We start from the raw sequence: 17,532 nt of genomic DNA, 5'->3' as shown, positions 1-17,532 counted from the left end.
CATACGCAAACATAGAATTATACATTTCCTTTTTGTCTGAGAAAAGTAATTATGGGCTAGCCTTTTTTTTAACAATATATTTTTGTTCATGTACCGAATAATCAATGAAAGAGACAACAAAATAACGGGAAAATATAAAAAAAAAAAAGATCGGAAAACAATAAATATGAAGTCATGGATGCATACCCCACAACAGATTCCTAATTTAGAGCATCTTGTTCCTATACATTTCTCTACCATATATATAAAGGATACAATAATATATGTTGATAATATATTTTCTTTCTTCTAAAATAAAAACTCAGAGAGAGAGAGAGAAAGAGACTATTTGGTCAACAAAAAAAAAAGAGAGAGAGACGAACGACACTGCAAATGGCGGATGAATCTCCAAAGTCTATCTATGACTTCACCGTCAAGGTGATCCTTCTTCTTTTATTATTATTATGTTTAATCTTAGATTCTTGATTCATCATATGAACAAGAAAACCAAAAAAACAAAGGAAGAAATTTCATTTTGATCCAAATACAATAGCGGAGCTTCCAATGTTAAATTTCTCTTTTTAAGGTTCGTTTAAGACAGAAGGAAATAGAAGAAGAATTAATTTTAAGGATTGTTTACGAAATATATTTTTTTTTTGTTTGTCAACGTTTAAGAAAAATATTGTTGAACATCGCAGGATATCGGAGGTAACGACGTGAGTTTGAGTCAATTCAAAGGCAAAACTCTTCTGATTGTTAATGTTGCCTCCAAATGGTAAGAACCCTTTTAAAAAAAAATTTGTAACTTTTTCACTATTTTAAGTTCAGATTAACTAATAATTCTGTTAAAGGTCAATATGGTTTGACTAATTTCACAAGATATGAATGAAACAGAAAAGATCTTGTGAAATTAGTAACTGATCAATTCGATTTGCTCGGATTAGTACCAGTCTGTATTTTTTGCAATTACGGTTTACCATCATAATAATATTTCGTTTGTTATGTAAAAACAAGAAGATTCTAGCAATATTTGTCTTCTTTTATAATAAGAACATAATTTTTGAAAGAAAAAAAGGAAACTAAACTAATTAAATTGTTTATTACTATAGTGGTCTGACGGATGCGAACTACAAGGAACTGAATGTTCTGTACGATAAATACAAGGAGCAAGGTTTGTAATTTATATTTACTCTCAGAAAATCTTAAAAATATGGAGTTGTAATTATGTAATTTTGAATATAGCTATACAAAATGTTTAAAAAATAATTATTAGGTTTGGAGATATTAGCATTCCCGTGCAACCAATTCTTGGGACAAGAACCAGGAAACAATGAAGAGATTCAACAGACTGTCTGCACCAAGTTCAAAGCTGAGTTCCCAATCTTTGACAAGGTACTTAGTCATTTGAATCTATGCAAATATATATTTCAAACCAAAATCACAATATTTTACTACTATAGTGATTAGTAACAAAAGATTTGGTATAAAAAATACTTGACGGGAATGTAGGTAGATGTGAACGGGAAGAACACGGCGCCGTTATACAAATACTTGAAAGCAGAGAAAGGAGGTTTGCTCATTGACGCCATCAAATGGAACTTCACAAAGTTCTTGGTTTCTCCTGACGGCAAAGTCTTCCAGAGATATTCTCCTCGAACCTCTCCTCTTCAGTTCGAGGTACGTACCAGGCCCCGGTTCTCTCCTTAACCGGATTCCTCATATTTTCATGTATCATTTTCACACACCATATGTTGTAACCGGTTTTTGGATTTGTGCAGAATGACATCCAAACTCTGTTGGGACAGGCTTCTTCTTCTTGATCATCATTACATGTTTCAAGAATGGGATTCGCATATTTCGATTTTCGTTTACTCCATGTGATGTTAAGAATCAAAAACATTGCATTCTCTCATTTCTTCTCTGAATCTGTGTTTGGTGTTTTGAATAAATGTTGTCTTTCTCATTGTTGAGATGCCGTTTCATGGATGATATATCATATTTATCATGTGACCCTCGTTTAAATAAGCTCAAACTAAAAAGTTATATTGAGAAAGCAATTATTATTTATTGGCCATTGTTAGACAGTTGGGTACGTATCAGCAGAACATGTGAAAGAGTCTTGTCTATATTTTTGCCCTATCGTACACGACACGTTAATAAGCGTGTTCACAACTTATGACCACAAATTTCTGATTATTTCCTATAAATGGGAAAGGAAAAGATAAAGAATCACAAGTAAAGACATGTGCATCCTTCTTTTTTCTGTTAGGACTTCTTGTAACTGAAGCAAAGTCACCATCTTTACCATCATCTAAGCCTAATTTACCAATGATACAGAAACAAGACAGATCAAGATCGTCATACAAAAGATAAAATTGTCATCAAAACTCTCACAACTTAGATCAGTTACCTCAGCAAAAATAAAAAAAGCAGAGGTCTTCAAAACAGTTTGGAGTTTGTGTCTCTAAACCTCAATCACTGCATACGAGGACAAGAACTCTATTCAGATGTCATATGTTTAAAGCAACCACATTGCACTTAAACGACCAGTCAGGGGATTTGTAGACAAAAGAATTTGAAAGTTTTATTCACTGAAAACATTTATTAGACGAAGAACACTATACTACACATACATAGAATCAAAGAAAAGCCAAACCAGTTTATCCATGGACCCATTGCAGGTCTATTCTCAGCTAACAATGGCAGAGACTTCATTCCTGCAAAGAAAGGCCTTTTTTCAGACAAGACAGTGATCATTCTTGTTCAACTGCACAATCGGACAGTGCAAGCAACAGCTTGAGCCCAGTATTTGAGTCTAGCCTTTACTTCATCTGGATTATCACCTGCAAAAATGGGAACAATCAGACACTGAAATCAAGAAAATGTTCCTCACAAGGAAAAATGGGAATCAACAATCAGACATTAAATTTACCAGGGCTAGAGATCTTCCAGTTTGCAATTGGGCTGGTCGTGGTAGGTGGCTCTTCCACCGGAGACTTGTGGTGGCTTAGCTTATTGTTATCATCTAAGAACTTCTGGCTCATGGAGTAACAAAGCTCTAAAGCAGGCAAAGTGTTGCAGAGCTCTGGGATCTCGTCGTAGCTGAATCCAAACCCTAGATCTAAACAGCCTTTAAGCTCCTCGAGATCATCATCCGTCAAGCTCTTAGCTCTCGTCAGATCTTCTTGATCTTCATCAAGAGCGGCAGCAGCCTCCACGTATCCCTCAAGCAACACTTGGCTCTTCCTCTTCTCCAGCTTGTTCCCACCTTCGCCGGCTAAAAACCCTCCTCCGGAGACGCTGCCGTGATTCTTGATCTCCGCCCAAGCTTCTTGGATTCCTCCGCCGTTGTTGTCGTCGTCGTGTTCTAGGAATTGTACTGTGTTAGATGTTTCGTCATTTGGTTTCTCTGATGATTCGAAGTGAACAGTACAACCAATCTCTCTCTTTCCAATGATCTTCATCTTTCTTTTTCTTCTTCAAAGGGTTTCTTCCTTATCGGAATTGAATGGTGAGGAGAAGTTATAAAGAGAGACGATTTTGTGTGGTTCCTTGAAAAAGAAGCATCAATTATTGGTTGTCAAATGGCATCTTCTTCTAGTATGCCATCTTGTGGGCCCATGTCACGAATCAATGAATGATTCTATCAAAAAAATATGGGTTACTACTACTATTATATTCTCAAATGTTCAAAACTGTCATAGAAACATTACGATAATGGCTTAGGTATCTTTTTAAAATGTAATAAAACTAATAAATGAAGAGTAGTGACTAGTGAGATTTTAATCTTGTTTAGAACATAATATTCGTAAATTCAAGAATTATTAAAAATATCTTTCGAATATGAACTAATAAAAGAAAGAAAAAAAACAGAATAGGTTCGTTTTACTAAAACTAATGGGATTAAAACATTGTAAACTTGATATCATTTTAATAAAAAGAACAAAATCACATGTAGTAGTAGTTAAAAGGGTAAGGCTTTGAATGCATCGTCCGCAACAAACTATAAAACTCAACACAGTTACTGCTATTCAAAATATGATCCATTGGTAGAAACAAGATCAAGTGATATTCACCTTTTTGTTCTTGGTGGTTTGCGTCGTCATGTTGTGCCGTGGGTTGGAATTGGATGTTCGAAGCCCTAGGAGTTTGGACGATGAGCGGTAATTAACCAAATAAAATAGTCGGGCCTTAGTGTTTTTGAGACTCTTGCTCGTGCTTATTTGTTAATAAAAAAAGAAGGCCCATTTATTATAATTTCGGCCCATTAGTTTAGAGAGCAAACACAGTATCATCAGTTCTGAAGTAGTTCGAAGTATGTGTGTCATGTGTGTGTGGAACCAGAAGAGAAAAAACGCTCCCAAACAAATACAAGGACCAAGGTTTGTATTTTGTAGCAGGCGCATCCCAATAAGATAAGTTTAGCATTCCGAAGTATTGTTTTTTTCTTAAGCTTCAAATTTGGATTTACCTCAAAGAGAACTCTATGCACTACTGAGTGGTTGATATTGATCACAAAAACATTTAAAGTGATTATGATTTTTTAGATGATTTTGGGTAAATTTGAGAAAATTATTATGTTTTTGTTAGATATCTCACATAAAATCATTAATCATATGACTTGAGTATTTGCATGTTAATTACTGTATGTGATTTTGTTTTGATTGATTTCACTTTATCGATTGTTAAGCCACTAAACACCAAGTTTTTTTTCTTTCTTTTTTTGTATCGATGCTCTGCCAACGAATTAAAACTTCTTATCTTTGACCATATATATATATATATATATATAATTTTCTTGGTAAATTTTCATTGACCATATTGTTTTTCGGTTTTCTTTTTCAGGTGAATATCTTGATTTAGCCTATAATATTCAAAGCTCTTAATGATTTATCCATTTTGTTATTCATTTTTCTTTGACCAAAATTTGTTATTCATTTTCACTAAGAAGAAGAAAAAAACAAACTTAATCCCCACATTTTCAGAAATCCAGCAAGGTCCAACTTAAAAAAAAAAACCTTCAAATTCCTTATAAATTCATCACCAAACACATTTCAAATTAATCAAAACACAAAAAAAAAAAAAAAATCAAAACAATGTCGACTTCGAAAACCATAACCATCACTCTGTTCATCGCAACAACACTAGTCGCGTCCTGCAACGCAGCGGCAAAAAACAACACAACGCAACCGCTCTTCCCAGCGATTCTAATCTTCGGCGACTCAACCGTCGACACAGGCAACAACAATTACCCCTTAAACACAATCTTCAGAGCAACGCATCTTCCTTACGGCATCGATTTCCCAAACCGCAAACCAAACGGTAGATTCTCAAACGGAAAACTAATCCCCGACATACTCGCAGCCAAATACAACATCAAACAGTTTGTTCCTCCCTTCTTACAACCAAATCTCTCCGACCATGAGATTGTAACCGGAGTATGTTTCGCATCAGCCGGTGCGGGTTACGATGACCGAACCAGCCTCTCGACTCAGGCCATTCCTGTCTTGGAGCAACCTAAGATGTTCAAGAGTTACATTGCTCGTCTTAAGAGTATCGTAGGAGACAAGAAAGCTATGGAGATTATAAACAATGCCTTGGTGGTTATAAGTGCAGGACCTAACGATTTTATTTTGAATTATTACACTGTTCCTTTAAGGCGTCTTGAGTATCCTCGCGTTTCTGATTACCAAGACTTTATACTTAAGAGGCTTGACACTCTCGTCCGGGTACTAACATTTTCTCAGATTAATCTCTAATTAGGGTTTTTGACATGTCTTTTGTTGCTAATATTTTCGTGTTTGTGTTTGCAGGAGCTTTACAGTTTAGGTTGCCGGAAAATTATGGTGAATGGTTTACCGCCGATAGGTTGTTTACCGATTCAGATGTCTGCTAAGTTCCGCAATATCTTTAGGTTCTGTTTGGAACAAGAGAACAGAGACTCTGTTTTATACAATCAGAAACTTCAGAAGCTGTTACCTCAGATCGAAGCATCTCTTAAAGGAAGCAAGTTCCTTTACTGCAATAGCCATGACCCTGTGTTGGACATGATGCAAAACCCTAGCAAATACGGTTAGACATTAAGTTCCTTTCTTGTTCCACAAGCTATCCTGTGAGATATTGAGCACTGATTATACGATCATTCATGTGTAACAGGGTTTAAAGAGACGAAGAGAGGATGTTGTGGAACAGGGTACATGGAGACGAGCTTCATGTGTAATCCTTTCTCTCGGACGTGTGGGAATCACTCGGAGTTTTTGTTCTTTGACTCGATTCATCCATCGGAAGCTACCTATAATTACTTAGGAAACTTTATCGATACTCAGATTCGTGGGTGGCTTAAGGCCTAAGTCATCATGATTCGCAGAATTGAAACAATGTTATTTGTTTCTCAAATTGCGAATATGAAAGTACTTATTGTTTGTTTAATCAGATATAACTTTGACTTCTACTGGCTACTTCTGCTTTAAACTTAATATTTAGCAAAGCATGCTACAACTACTACATCACTTGATGGAGTTGACTATGTTCTGCGTGATCTTTCCGAGTATTGCAAATGCGAGTATTGCAAATGCTTGGTAGATTTTTTTTTTTTTTTTTCAAAGCTTGGTAGATTCTTAAAGATAGAAATTTGGCACTTGGACCTCTGAATCTTCTTCGTAAGATAATGATGCTTATGTGTTTTGGTTTCATAATACAAATCATCTAATTCCTAATCTAAAACAAAACGCTACAGAAACTCTAAACCACAAACATATAAACCTCTTTCTATTACTCCCACCTCGTTATACACCATACCTCTTCAATGCTTTGCTTAAACTCGGCATTACATTGTATGCATGGTATGATCTTCTGAGTTCAATAATGGAACCAACCTGTACCCAATCAATAGATATATTAACAAAAACGAATTTTGGTAATTTTAAAAACTGAATGATATTGAAACGCAGAAAGAACACTTACGATGATTAAAACTGATGTAAAGCCAATAGAAAAACCTTGATTGATGCTGCGTAAATAGTGGTCCAGTACAGTAGAAGATGTTGCCAAAAAGCTCAACAGAAGACCTCCTGAATCAAAACCAAAACAAAAACTGCTTTTTTAGAGATTATATGTTATATATCATACACGCAATAAGTCCAAAAAAGCAACGACTTTAACTTACCCCAAAATCTAGTTGATGCTTGTATGTTTGTTAGGTACTCGATCGTGGCTTTCCCAGGCTTTATATTTGGTATTCTTGCGCCCATTTTGTTTAAATAATCGGCTATTTCCTTTGGCAAGTTAGCCTAACATAACAAAAGAAGTAACCCGGTATATGAAAATGTTTAATGCTCATGGAAGATTGAAACTCATATTGAGAAAAAACAAACCATAACTAATTACTCACAATGTCAAAGATGTTGAAGAGAAAGACGAAGAACGCATAGATTGAGTAGTAAACCCAAGGCGGTGCACCAACCGTGCTTTCAGGGTTTAATATCTCCTTCACGTGTACCAAGAAAGGTGAACCCAAAATACTAGACATAGACACAATAAATCACCTTATTAGACAGTCTTAGATGGTACGAATAACACGAAGAAGCAAGAAACAATAATGATTAAAACCAAACGAGTTCTTCTAAGGATTTACCTTGCAAGAATACTGGGAAATGCCAAGAGATAAGTGGTTGTGAGAACAGGCTGCATTCCTGCTGGGTTAATGTTAAAAGGTATGTATGGTTCCACCTCGGTTATTGGAGAACCTTCTCTGCCCAAATGGCAAAAACATAGCATAAAAACAAAATGAGTAAACCACACGTTTCCTAGCTACAATGGTAGAATTTTGGAATATACAACAATCTTTTCTACAAAATACTGATGATGAGCTATATATTACCTCGAAGCAGAAGCAAGTTTGAAACCATAATATTGTAGTTTTATCTTCCTGCAGCCCTCAGTAACAACAACAGCGAACATAGTTACTACCGTAAAAATGCCCAGCAAGCCTAACAAGTAAGGCCACCAATTCGACAAACTTCCTGCAAAATAAAATATGAATGACTTTATATTTACTTCCAGGAAATGTGGAAGACATGCAGGTCTAGAGTAAAGACTAACCATAAGTTAGGGGAATATGGAGTGAGAAAAACCAAAGGTACCTGAGATTTGATTGAGCATTTTGTGTAAGGTCTCTGTGTAGCCCGTCAATATTCCCACACATATAATTAGAGATGATCCATGACCTGTAAAATGCACAGAAACCGGTTATAAGCAAGTTCCCTATTATTACATTACAGCATCACCGTCTAGATACCAATGGTTAGGATGAAGCTATATCTTTGCATAGAGAGAGAGATAGAGAATCAAAAATACCAAATCCAGACTCTGATATTGTATCACACAGCCAAGTCATCGTCATTGCACCCCAGACTAGTAGAGATGCTGTCACCATTACATGCTTGACCCTGAATAAGCATGAATTCTTACTTAAGCATCAGCTGTGGCGAAATGGATGGAATTTATAAGCAATATTTTTTCTACTCTGAACGTGAGTAATCCTAGAACTTACTGAGACGTGGCTGCAAAAACTGAATATTGGAGAGAAGTGCAAGCCACCACTACAGCTTCCACTATAGCAAAGAGAAACGATAGCCACCATCTAAAAAAAATAGAGGTTAAAGACAAACGATTTAGTAACTTTGTTTAATGAAGCACAAAAGTCACCAGAGCTACAAACAAATCAATTGCATGTTAAGAATTCATCTCACGGGTTAAGAGGAAAAAAACTAAACACACATGTAACTCTTGATCTTCTCGTGACCATCTAAGCCTTCCTTTCGCAGCTTCACCAAGGATGGAAGAACGTGACAAAGCACCTGACACAACACATTTTCATGATCACTTGATATCATCAATCATAATCCTAATACATAAAGAACCCACAAATTGAGGCAAACACATTACATCAAAGGGGAGATCTTAACCTGCATAATTATGGACGCTATTATTTGTGGACTGAGCCCAAGCTGGAAGAGAGAAAGCTTGATCTCAGCTCCAAACTCACCCAGTTCCTCTATAAAAAACACAGATGTGAACTACAAACTTAGATGTGTCATCCAAACAAGGGATTACAGGACTCAAATGAGATGAGAACACTCACCAACAGAACCCGAGACAAAGCTAAGGTAATCTTGAGGTATTAATCTTCTGTCGAATCCAGGCAAAGGGATAAAATATCCAACACGGCTAAGTACAAGCAACACAGCCGTTACAAACAACCTCCTCCTTATCTCGCTCTTAAAGAATCTTTCTGCTGCGTTGTTGAGTACTGAACTTATGCGAACAAAATCAAGAAACCTATTTCTAAAAGACTTTGGCCTGTTATCCTGTAGTGTTTTGGAGACAACCGAGTTCTGAGATATATGAATGCCCTGTGACTCTGCGGGACTAATCTCCACATCCAAAGCATCAGTCTGCATCGAGTCATTTCTGTGCTTATCGGAATAATTGATCGAAAATCTCATCCTTTCTTTTATAAGAAGATGTCTTCTGTTCATCTGCATAAAATGAGTTCCTCTCGTTCTCGTCAAATTCGAATTCATAGCAAGGCATTTTCTGGATGGAAATGGTTGGTAACACCGAGATGGGTCCCCTGAAAAAAACATCAAGGTACAACACATGCCTCAACAATTGCTTCTGTTTTGTGAAAAGAAAGTTCGATAAACTGAGAAAATTGCAGGATTAAGAGAACTAATCCAAGAGATAAAAAGTTGAGAACTTTATAGCAACAGTGAGAAACCCATGTCGGTTAGTGTCAGTGACCTTGAAATTAGGGTTTCTATCAACTTGAAGCAACGAAACTTTAAAGATTGTATACTGACTAGTTTAGGTAACAACTAACTACGATAATTCAATCTCTTTACTTTGAATCGGATGTAATACAAAATTTCTGAGGGAGAGGGTGAAAACTTACGTTTAGCGACGAAACCATAGAAGATTGGTCTCAGAGAAGAATGGAAGCAGCAAGCTTGAGAGGAATTCATCGAGAGGATGGGAGAGAACGCGGCGCAGACGCAAGGAAGAAGAAGAACATTTAGAGTGTTGCTGACTCTCCAAAAATCAATTTATGTTTTTTCCTCTTATAAATTAGCCCCAAATAATATGATGTGGTAATTATTTTTAAATTACTTTTTAATTGTAATGATAAGAATTGTCTATAGATTTTTTTTTTTATTGTGGCACTACAAAGCTTTGAATGGTAGACAGGTTTTTTTTCTTTTTTTTTTTAAGTCGAATGGTATTCAGGTTAATCTACAATTTACATAAAGAGACATCTATTTTATTATTTGCCATTCACATTTTTTTAGAAAACATATACAAATACTAATAAAATATTACCAATTTGTATATACCATTTTTCATTGGAACTATTGGAATACATCCTCTTAAAAATATGCATTCTACTCAGATACGTATACAGTTCTTTTTTTTCATAAATATTTTTATTTGATTTACTTTGGATATGCTTTATTTGATCTGTATTATTATTCAAAGTCATTATGTCATCAGTCTAATTTTAATCAGATAATGCATGTGTTCTAAAACGTTTTTGTAACTTATGTATTCTAAATTGTAAACAATACGAGAACATAATTGTATATAACTTTTATGATAAACTTTTTACCAAAAAAAAAAAAAAAAACTTTTATGATAAAGAAATATTTTGATCTAAATTTATATTTCTAAATATATATAAACCAAAAAAAAAGTTTTGTCTATGTATTGTAAAAAATGTTCATAGGACAACTAATCACCAACCATGCGATTTATGCATAAAACCTGTACATGAGATATTTTTCCAAAACATTCTGAGTAGGGGGCCATCTTTTGAGAACATAAAAAACAGATGACCTTTTTTATTGGTGGATAAAAAAAACAAATATAGTTAGCAACAAAGAAAAGAACAGATCAGATATTTAAAATATTATGTATTTAAAAGATATTATATCAATTTTCGAAAGCAATCTTACCAAATTTAAAATCAACTGGCTTCAGTATTCAATCATGTTTTTGGCCAAAGGCATGCTCAATAGACTTTTGTGATCCACTCTTTGTCAATACTTTTCCATCTTGTTCTTCTCTATTCGTTCCAAACTACAGAATCACATGCATTATCGGTAACTTGGAGCATCTAATTAGGGGTGAAGAGTTGGAACCTATGCTTCCTTAGTATAAAGGTTTCGAAAGAACCATAATGGAAAAGAAATCATCCAAAGTAGAAGGTACCAAATATTTTAGCTCTGAGAATTTGGGTTTTGTTGACAAGTACACCTGTTTAGTAAGTGAGCTACCCATTAACGTTTGGACCGGTGGATATCAAAAGTCCTTGGATAAAATGTCTTCTATATATGATCAAGAAAGAAAATAGAGATCTTTTATGTGTTTATGTTTTTTTTTTTTTTGTTATATATGTCAGTTTTGACACAGCAGCATCTCACTATAGATTTGGCAGACATTCTCGAGATATATTCTCAATTATAACATCTAAGATCTAGAGGATGTGAGAAAGCACGTCATATATAGTTAAGTAGGAAGAAGAATATTTGTGGCTGACTCCCTAAAACAATATTTTTTTCTGTTAACAAATACTATAATGTGTTAACTTTTGTTTGAAATTAAAATTAGAATGATAAGAAATTGTCTTTATAATTGTTTTTGACTATTGCACTCATGACTCATGTCATCAGCCCAATGTTAATCAAGTAACGTATGTGTTCTGGAATTATAATGGAGGAATTTTTTATTTTCTTTTTATCATCAATTGTAATCGATGAATATATGAGAGAACACAGTTGTATATAAAAAGTTCAGGTAAAGAAAAATATCATTTTTTGGTTATAAAAAAAAGAGAAAAATACTTTCTCTAAATTTTTAATTAAATAAATATACATCTTGTAAAATTTTATACGGAACCAGAAACGATTACTTTGTCCCAAAAGTAAGAAAACGAAAATCTACATTTGTATTTTACTCGAAAATCATTTCCTTTTTGTTATGACAGATTTTGTTTTTGCCTTTATGAAAAGAAATGGGTAATGTGAGTCTACACTCTATTCCAGTAATCGCAAACCCAACCGATCCAGTCTCGTAGATTCCCTCCCTCGATTTCGATTACACCACAACAAAATTTGGATACTTTTTTTCATTTCATTACCAAGCTGAAATCCACATCAAAGCTCGTTGCTTGCTACTTCCCCAGCTGCGACTCTCTCTCCGACAAACCCTAATTTGAATTGAAGAGGGGTTTTCATCTAATTCCTCCAAATCTCGTACCTTTGTCTTTTGGGGTTTCGTTGATCATGGATTCCGAAGAAGACATGCTCGATGCGCACGATATGGAGTCAGGGGAGGATGATTTCTACAGCGGCGGCACCGATGACTATAACGATAGTGATGATGGGGAACCAGATTACGGGTTTGTTGAGGAAGACGCTGACGATTCTGCCATGATCGCCTCGCATCGCTCTCAGGTGAGGTTTTGTGTTTAAATTTTGGTTTCTACTTTGTTGATTTGCTTCTTCAGTTGCTGTGGTGTGTTGAAGCTATTGCTTTTACAACTTGTGTATGTTTTAATGGCTTGGGTGATGGCAAATTTTGAAAATCTGGGCTTTTTATGATAAATTCTTAGTTTTTACTTTGGAGTGTACTCTTAACAAAGTACCTAGTAACATTTCGTTGATTACATTACTCAGTAATTGGGGGACTTTGGCTGTTGAATTATGAGAGTGGTTGTTGCCCTTTACTTTGTTAGTTTGGGGAGTGTTTAGCTCAAGCATCAAAGGATAATTGCTAATTTTAGACCTTTGCATTTTTCATGCCATGCATGTTCTTCTGAGTGATGCAGCAAGGAAAAAAAAAAAGTTCTGTTGATGGCATTGTGATGATATTGATTGGTTTTGGTGAATTAGCTCTGGTTTATTTGACAAAAGTATGGATATTTACAGCACGTTTTGCCATCTGATACATTTCTCATGAGTTTTTGTTTACCCTGCTTCGAAACTCCTCGGTAAACTGTTCTTTTTTTTGGTTTCCGTTCCTATATATTACTTTGACTGTACGTGTACGTGATTGAAGCATAGCTGCTATAGTTACATTGTCGGTTTTGGTCTCTTATGCGCACGCGATTCTTTGGTTCTCTAGTTTAATTGTCGGTTTTGGTCTTCTTTGTTTTATGGTCTTTTTAAGAGGACCCCTTTAGTATAGAAGCTCTTCTTAAATCATATTCTTAAATTGTTTGTTGCACTCCCTGGCTATAGCTTTTACGTCTTTGAAACTGCACTGTTAACTGCATAATCGGCTGGCACTTTCATGTCTTCTAGTAGCGTTATGCTCACTCCCCTCTATTTTTTTTTGTAAGTTAGTCGTCTACTCTTATTTTTATATGATCATTGACCCATCATTGTTGTAACATGGTTTCTTTTCCAGAAAAATTTTTGTGTTCTGAGGGAAGAAGATATTCTCAGGCACCAGATGGATGATATTGAACGAGTTTCCGTCGTCCTCTCCATAAATGAAGTCGAAGCGAGTATTCTGCTTCGTCACTATCACTGGTAAACGCCTTTGACATTTACTGTTTGATATTAGCACTATGTGTTTCTCATCTTTCACTTGTATATATCTGCTTCCTTATTTATTTTCAACTTGTCTCGAAACAACTTTTTCTTTCCGGGTGATGATATCAAATGATCTCTATATATCCATGGTCATATGTGTGATTATGCTAGCTTTCTGATGCGTTGAGAAACTACTCATTTCAGGAGTGTTGGTAAAGTTCATGATGAATGGTTTGCGGACGAAGAGAGAGTCCGGAATACTGTTGGCCTATTGGAAAGTCCTGTTGTTCCACCATCTGATGACATAGAAGTATGTCCTTTGAATTGTAGAAACTGAAGTGGTTTTACATATGTCTCGCTTGATAATTCATGTCTCGCTGATACATTATCTGGTGTTTTAGCTTACATGTGGAATTTGTTTCGATTCATACCCTCCTGAGAAAATTGCTACAGTTTCTTGTGGCCATCCTTTCTGCACTACGTGCTGGACAGGTTAGTTCTATCTTTCTCCCATTAGCATCCTCAGGATTCGTTCATCCTTTCTACTTCAATATTTGTTGTGTGGTAGGTTACCTTTTACAATGTATGCTTTTGCAGGTTACATCAGCACAACCATTAATGATGGCCCGGGATGTTTGATGCTAAGGTGCCCTGACCCATCTTGTCTTGCTGCTGTTGGTCATGATATGGTTGACAAATTAGCGTCTGAAGAAGACAAGGAGAAGTACAATAGATATTTTCTTAGGTCTTATGTTGAAGACAACAGAAAGGTAAAGGCTACCTAGATAATTTATATCAAAATACATTATTCACCACCCAGAGTAATTTGTTGATACAGTGGGCTCTTGTATTTTACATATTTAAATAACCTTTTAATATCAACTTTATACCATTCTAGGCAATATTTTGGTAATCCTGTCTATTGAGATATCATATCATATTACTTGAAACTTTGTATTCTCCTTCCTATTTTTCCTTTAATTGATACTATTTTCCGGGGAGTATTGGTTTCTTTCTGTTGAGCACCCTGAAGCTTTGATTTTCTCTATATTTGTTGAGTGGTTGAAATTCAAAATGAAGTTAGCTTTTGTAACATGTTACTAGTGTTGTTGGAAGGTTTTGTTCATTTTCATGATTTTGCATAATGTTTTTTTCGCGTTCTTGAACTATCTCCTATGTCTTTGGGTTGAGCAGCGTTTCAACTTATATAAGTCGCTCTCCATATTTATTCTTACAAAGTAATGTTGGTAATCCTGATGGTGCTTCTGCTTTGGTTATATTGTTCAGATGAAGTGGTGTCCTGCCCCGGGGTGTGATTATGCGATTGATTTCGCTGCTGGCTCTGGAAATTATGATGTTTCCTGCTTGTGCTCGTTTAGCTTTTGCTGGAATGTAAGTTCTTGAGTCAAAGGCCACTAATTTGATTTCTCCTAAATATTCCTTTTCTTTTTTTGACCATGGCTCTGTCTTAAATCTGAATTTTAGTGCACGGAGGAGGCTCACCGACCTGTGGATTGTAGCACAGTTTCAAAATGGATATTAAAGAACAGCGCAGAATCTGAGAATATGAATTGGTATACACTCTATCTGTATCTTTATCTTATACTCTTCTACCTGATCCCTGGTCTCTGGCTTTTACAGAGAGAGAAATATATTTTACCACCTTAGATTTTTTGCTAACTCTGTAGCACTTCAATTTTCTTATATTTCTTGCTAATCAAACTTTGCCTTGTTATGACCAGGATACTTGCCAATTCAAAGCCTTGTCCAAGATGCAAGCGGCCGATAGAAAAAAATCAGGGCTGTATGCATATGACTTGTACACCGCCTTGTAAATATGAATTTTGTTGGTAATGCTTCATCTCTGTCTCTAACAATGTCTTGGTGTGGTTGTTACTATTTTTCTGCAATTTTGTACTACAAGTGTGTTCTCTTCAATGCCGTACAGTTTAATCTTGTGACAGAAGTGCAAGCAATACTAATGATGGTGTGTATATAATTATCCGTATAGGCTTTGTCTTGGTGCATGGATGGATCATGGGGAAAGAACTGGTGGTTTTTATGCTTGTAACCGGTACGAGGTGGCCAAGCAAGAAGGACAGGTAAGACCTCGGGTACTTATTTGATCTTTTCTGGTATTTCTTCAGTCATTTGAGCGGATGTTTTTGATTATTGATGTGGGTTCATCTTCCTCTATTTTAGTATGATGAGACTGAAAGGAGGAGAGAGATGGCAAAAAATTCACTAGAGAGATACACACATTATTATGAACGTTGGGCAAGCAATCAAACGGTCTGCACAATGCTATACCTCTTATGCCTACGGAAGTTGTGTAGCCCTTCATTATTGAATTTTTTTTTTTTTTTTTTTTTGTGATTTGGCAGTCGAGGCAAAAGGCTCAGACGGATCTGCAGCAATTGCAGACGCATAATGTAAGAATTGTTATGTTCTTTGGAATTTTATGGTTTTCTGAATCTCTTAATGTTAGTGAGTTATAGTCGTTGGTCTGCTTTTTAAGTTTTTCATGTATCTGTTGTAAGTACTGGCATGCATTTGGAACTCTTTTGTTTATCCATGGGAGGGAGGTTCTGTTTTCAGAAAATATTTTGAAAGTTGAAGGTTTGGCTGTTTATCATATTCTGTTATCTATATTTGACTTTATCTCAACTCCCCCCAGCTTGAGAAGCTTAGTGATAAACAGTGCACTCCAGAATCTCAGCTCAAATTCATCTTAGAAGCTTGGCTTCAGGTTAGCAGATAAAAGTGTTTAGATAACTAAGTGAGAATTTTCCATTGCATTTTTTTCATAACAGTTTCTCATGAGATTCAACAACCGCAGATCATCGAATGTAGGCGAGTCTTGAAATGGACATATGCATATGGATACTACCTACCTGATCATGAACATGCAAAGCGACAGTTTTTCGAGTATTTGCAAGGTGAGAACCCTTGTGTGTGGATTCGTACAGAACGTTATATTGTGGCTCATTGCTTCAGAAGCAGCTTAACTTTCTCGTATTGTTCAGGGGAAGCTGAGTCAGGTTTGGAGAGGCTCCATCAATGCGTAGAGAAGGACTTGCTTCAATTTCTCAATGCGGAAGGCCCATCAAAAGATTTCAATGATTTCCGGACGAAACTCGCTGGTTTGACCAGGTAAGCGTTTTGTCTTCATACATCTATCATGTTGTTTGAGTGAGTAGAAGAAGAACGTGCTTCAGATCTTCAGACAGATCTGTGCAAACCCTAGACCAAGATAGATGACATAAGTCTGCTATATATAAAGCAATGAAGCCTTTCATTATGTTTAAGGGTCATAGTCAGGTCCTATGGTAGTTTTCTGAAGTAGCTCCCTCACCTAGTCGAGACTTTCAACGCAAGATTCTGCTTACCATTGACAAGTTTGCGGAAAGCTAAAGCAGTGCGTCTACATTGTTGCATTTTTACAGCGTTACAAAAAACTACTTTGAGAATCTGGTGAAAGCTCTGGAGAACGGACTTGCTGATGTAGACTCACACGCGGCTTGCAGCAGCAAATCAACAAGCTCTAAATCAACAGGTGGCAGTAGCAAAACAAGAGGTAAAGGCAAAGGAAGTACCAGAACTGGTGGATCCAACAGAAACCCAGATGACAATTGATAATAATGTATGGTCTTAAGATTACTTCCAGCAGTTTCTTTGGTCATTTGGATAATGCACACGATCAAAGATAAAACCCAAACTGCACTCGCATAGGTGAAACTCTAATTCCTGTCTTATGTGTGTGTGTGTGTGTGGGTTTGGATTGTATAGTGTAAAAGAATGTTTGTTATCTCTACACACATTGTAACTTTGCTTCTGTCATCTGTTCTGCTATGGCAATATCTGTGAAACCAAATCCAATGACCTCTTGTATCTGGTTTTAAAGAAAAAGAAGCAAATGGTACCTGGTATGTGTTTGGCTTTAATTGACCATTCTATG

At 35.9% G+C, this 17,532-nt stretch overlaps 5 protein-coding genes across 5 annotated transcripts; 3 read left to right on the top strand and 2 right to left on the bottom strand.

The window, feature by feature from the left end:
• The first annotated feature begins 194 nt into the window (after positions 1 to 194).
• LOC18026828 (probable glutathione peroxidase 2) lies at positions 195 to 2,001 on the top strand. The gene is made up of 6 exons (XM_006410228.2): positions 195 to 417; positions 678 to 754; positions 1,089 to 1,150; positions 1,253 to 1,371; positions 1,489 to 1,656; positions 1,758 to 2,001. The coding sequence occupies exons 1-6, from the start codon at positions 373 to 375 to the stop codon at positions 1,797 to 1,799; spliced, it is 513 nt and encodes a 170-aa protein (XP_006410291.1). The 5' UTR covers positions 195 to 372; the 3' UTR covers positions 1,800 to 2,001.
• A 536-nt stretch (positions 2,002 to 2,537) lies between these two features.
• On the bottom strand, positions 2,538 to 3,519 carry LOC18026827. Its single transcript, XM_006410226.2, has 2 exons — positions 2,912 to 3,519; positions 2,538 to 2,822 (listed from the first exon to the last, which is right to left on the bottom strand). The coding sequence occupies exons 1-2, from the start codon at positions 3,441 to 3,443 to the stop codon at positions 2,743 to 2,745; spliced, it is 612 nt and encodes a 203-aa protein (XP_006410289.1). The 5' UTR covers positions 3,444 to 3,519; the 3' UTR covers positions 2,538 to 2,742.
• A 1,556-nt stretch (positions 3,520 to 5,075) lies between these two features.
• LOC18026826 (GDSL esterase/lipase At2g24560) lies at positions 5,076 to 6,329 on the top strand. The gene is made up of 3 exons (XM_006410225.2): positions 5,076 to 5,708; positions 5,793 to 6,051; positions 6,136 to 6,329. The coding sequence occupies exons 1-3, from the start codon at positions 5,076 to 5,078 to the stop codon at positions 6,327 to 6,329; spliced, it is 1,086 nt and encodes a 361-aa protein (XP_006410288.2).
• A 281-nt stretch (positions 6,330 to 6,610) lies between these two features.
• Positions 6,611 to 10,004, bottom strand: LOC18026825 (preprotein translocase subunit SCY2, chloroplastic). Its single transcript, XM_006410224.2, has 13 exons — positions 9,935 to 10,004; positions 9,122 to 9,613; positions 8,946 to 9,034; positions 8,758 to 8,837; positions 8,531 to 8,620; positions 8,335 to 8,426; positions 8,121 to 8,204; positions 7,859 to 8,000; positions 7,613 to 7,729; positions 7,370 to 7,499; positions 7,145 to 7,268; positions 6,943 to 7,049; positions 6,611 to 6,854 (listed from the first exon to the last, which is right to left on the bottom strand). Exons 1-13 carry the CDS (start codon positions 10,002 to 10,004, stop codon positions 6,765 to 6,767), a joined length of 1,707 nt encoding a protein of 568 aa, XP_006410287.1. The 3' UTR covers positions 6,611 to 6,764.
• A 2,041-nt stretch (positions 10,005 to 12,045) lies between these two features.
• Positions 12,046 to 17,518, top strand: LOC18026824 (probable E3 ubiquitin-protein ligase ARI7). The gene is made up of 15 exons (XM_006410223.2): positions 12,046 to 12,491; positions 13,447 to 13,571; positions 13,779 to 13,884; positions 13,976 to 14,066; positions 14,172 to 14,344; positions 14,862 to 14,966; positions 15,060 to 15,148; positions 15,317 to 15,424; positions 15,586 to 15,676; positions 15,777 to 15,866; positions 15,959 to 16,006; positions 16,252 to 16,323; positions 16,414 to 16,513; positions 16,601 to 16,727; positions 17,021 to 17,518. Exons 1-15 carry the CDS (start codon positions 12,321 to 12,323, stop codon positions 17,208 to 17,210), a joined length of 1,686 nt encoding a protein of 561 aa, XP_006410286.1. The 5' UTR covers positions 12,046 to 12,320; the 3' UTR covers positions 17,211 to 17,518.
• Positions 17,519 to 17,532: the final 14 nt, after the last annotated feature.

The sequence above is a fragment of the Eutrema salsugineum genome, unplaced genomic scaffold, assembly GCF_000478725.1.
Source record: "Eutrema salsugineum unplaced genomic scaffold, Eutsalg1_0 scaffold_10, whole genome shotgun sequence".
Lineage (NCBI taxonomy): Eukaryota > Viridiplantae > Streptophyta > Magnoliopsida > Brassicales > Brassicaceae > Eutrema > Eutrema salsugineum.
This window is presented reverse-complemented; position numbering and strand designations above follow the sequence as displayed.

Coding starts and splice junctions, on each gene's coding strand:
- LOC18026828 (XM_006410228.2), top strand. CDS start 373: ATGGCGGATGAATCTCCAAAGTCTATCTATGACTTCACCGTCAAG. Junction 418..677: donor TCTATGACTTCACCGTCAAG/GTGATCCTTCTT, acceptor TGAACATCGCAG/GATATCGGAGGTAACGACGT. Junction 1,657..1,757: donor CCTCTCCTCTTCAGTTCGAG/GTACGTACCAGG, acceptor GGATTTGTGCAG/AATGACATCCAAACTCTGTT.
- LOC18026827 (XM_006410226.2), bottom strand. CDS start 3,443: ATGAAGATCATTGGAAAGAGAGAGATTGGTTGTACTGTTCACTTCGAA. Junction 2,823..2,911: donor CTGGAAGATCTCTAGCCCTG/GTAAATTTAATG, acceptor CCATTTTTGCAG/GTGATAATCCAGATGAAGTA.
- LOC18026826 (XM_006410225.2), top strand. CDS start 5,076: ATGTCGACTTCGAAAACCATAACCATCACTCTGTTCATCGCAACAACA. Junction 5,709..5,792: donor GGCTTGACACTCTCGTCCGG/GTACTAACATTT, acceptor TTGTGTTTGCAG/GAGCTTTACAGTTTAGGTTG. Junction 6,052..6,135: donor GCAAAACCCTAGCAAATACG/GTTAGACATTAA, acceptor CATGTGTAACAG/GGTTTAAAGAGACGAAGAGA.
- LOC18026825 (XM_006410224.2), bottom strand. CDS start 10,004: ATGAATTCCTCTCAAGCTTGCTGCTTCCATTCTTCTCTGAGACCAATC. Junction 9,614..9,934: donor CTATGGTTTCGTCGCTAAAC/GTAAGTTTTCAC, acceptor TGTTTTTTTCAG/GGGACCCATCTCGGTGTTAC. Junction 8,205..8,334: donor AATATCAGAGTCTGGATTTG/GTATTTTTGATT, acceptor TGCATTTTACAG/GTCATGGATCATCTCTAATT.
- LOC18026824 (XM_006410223.2), top strand. CDS start 12,321: ATGGATTCCGAAGAAGACATGCTCGATGCGCACGATATGGAGTCAGGG. Junction 15,149..15,316: donor GAATCTGAGAATATGAATTG/GTATACACTCTA, acceptor TGTTATGACCAG/GATACTTGCCAATTCAAAGC. Junction 15,867..15,958: donor GTTGGGCAAGCAATCAAACG/GTCTGCACAATG, acceptor GTGATTTGGCAG/TCGAGGCAAAAGGCTCAGAC.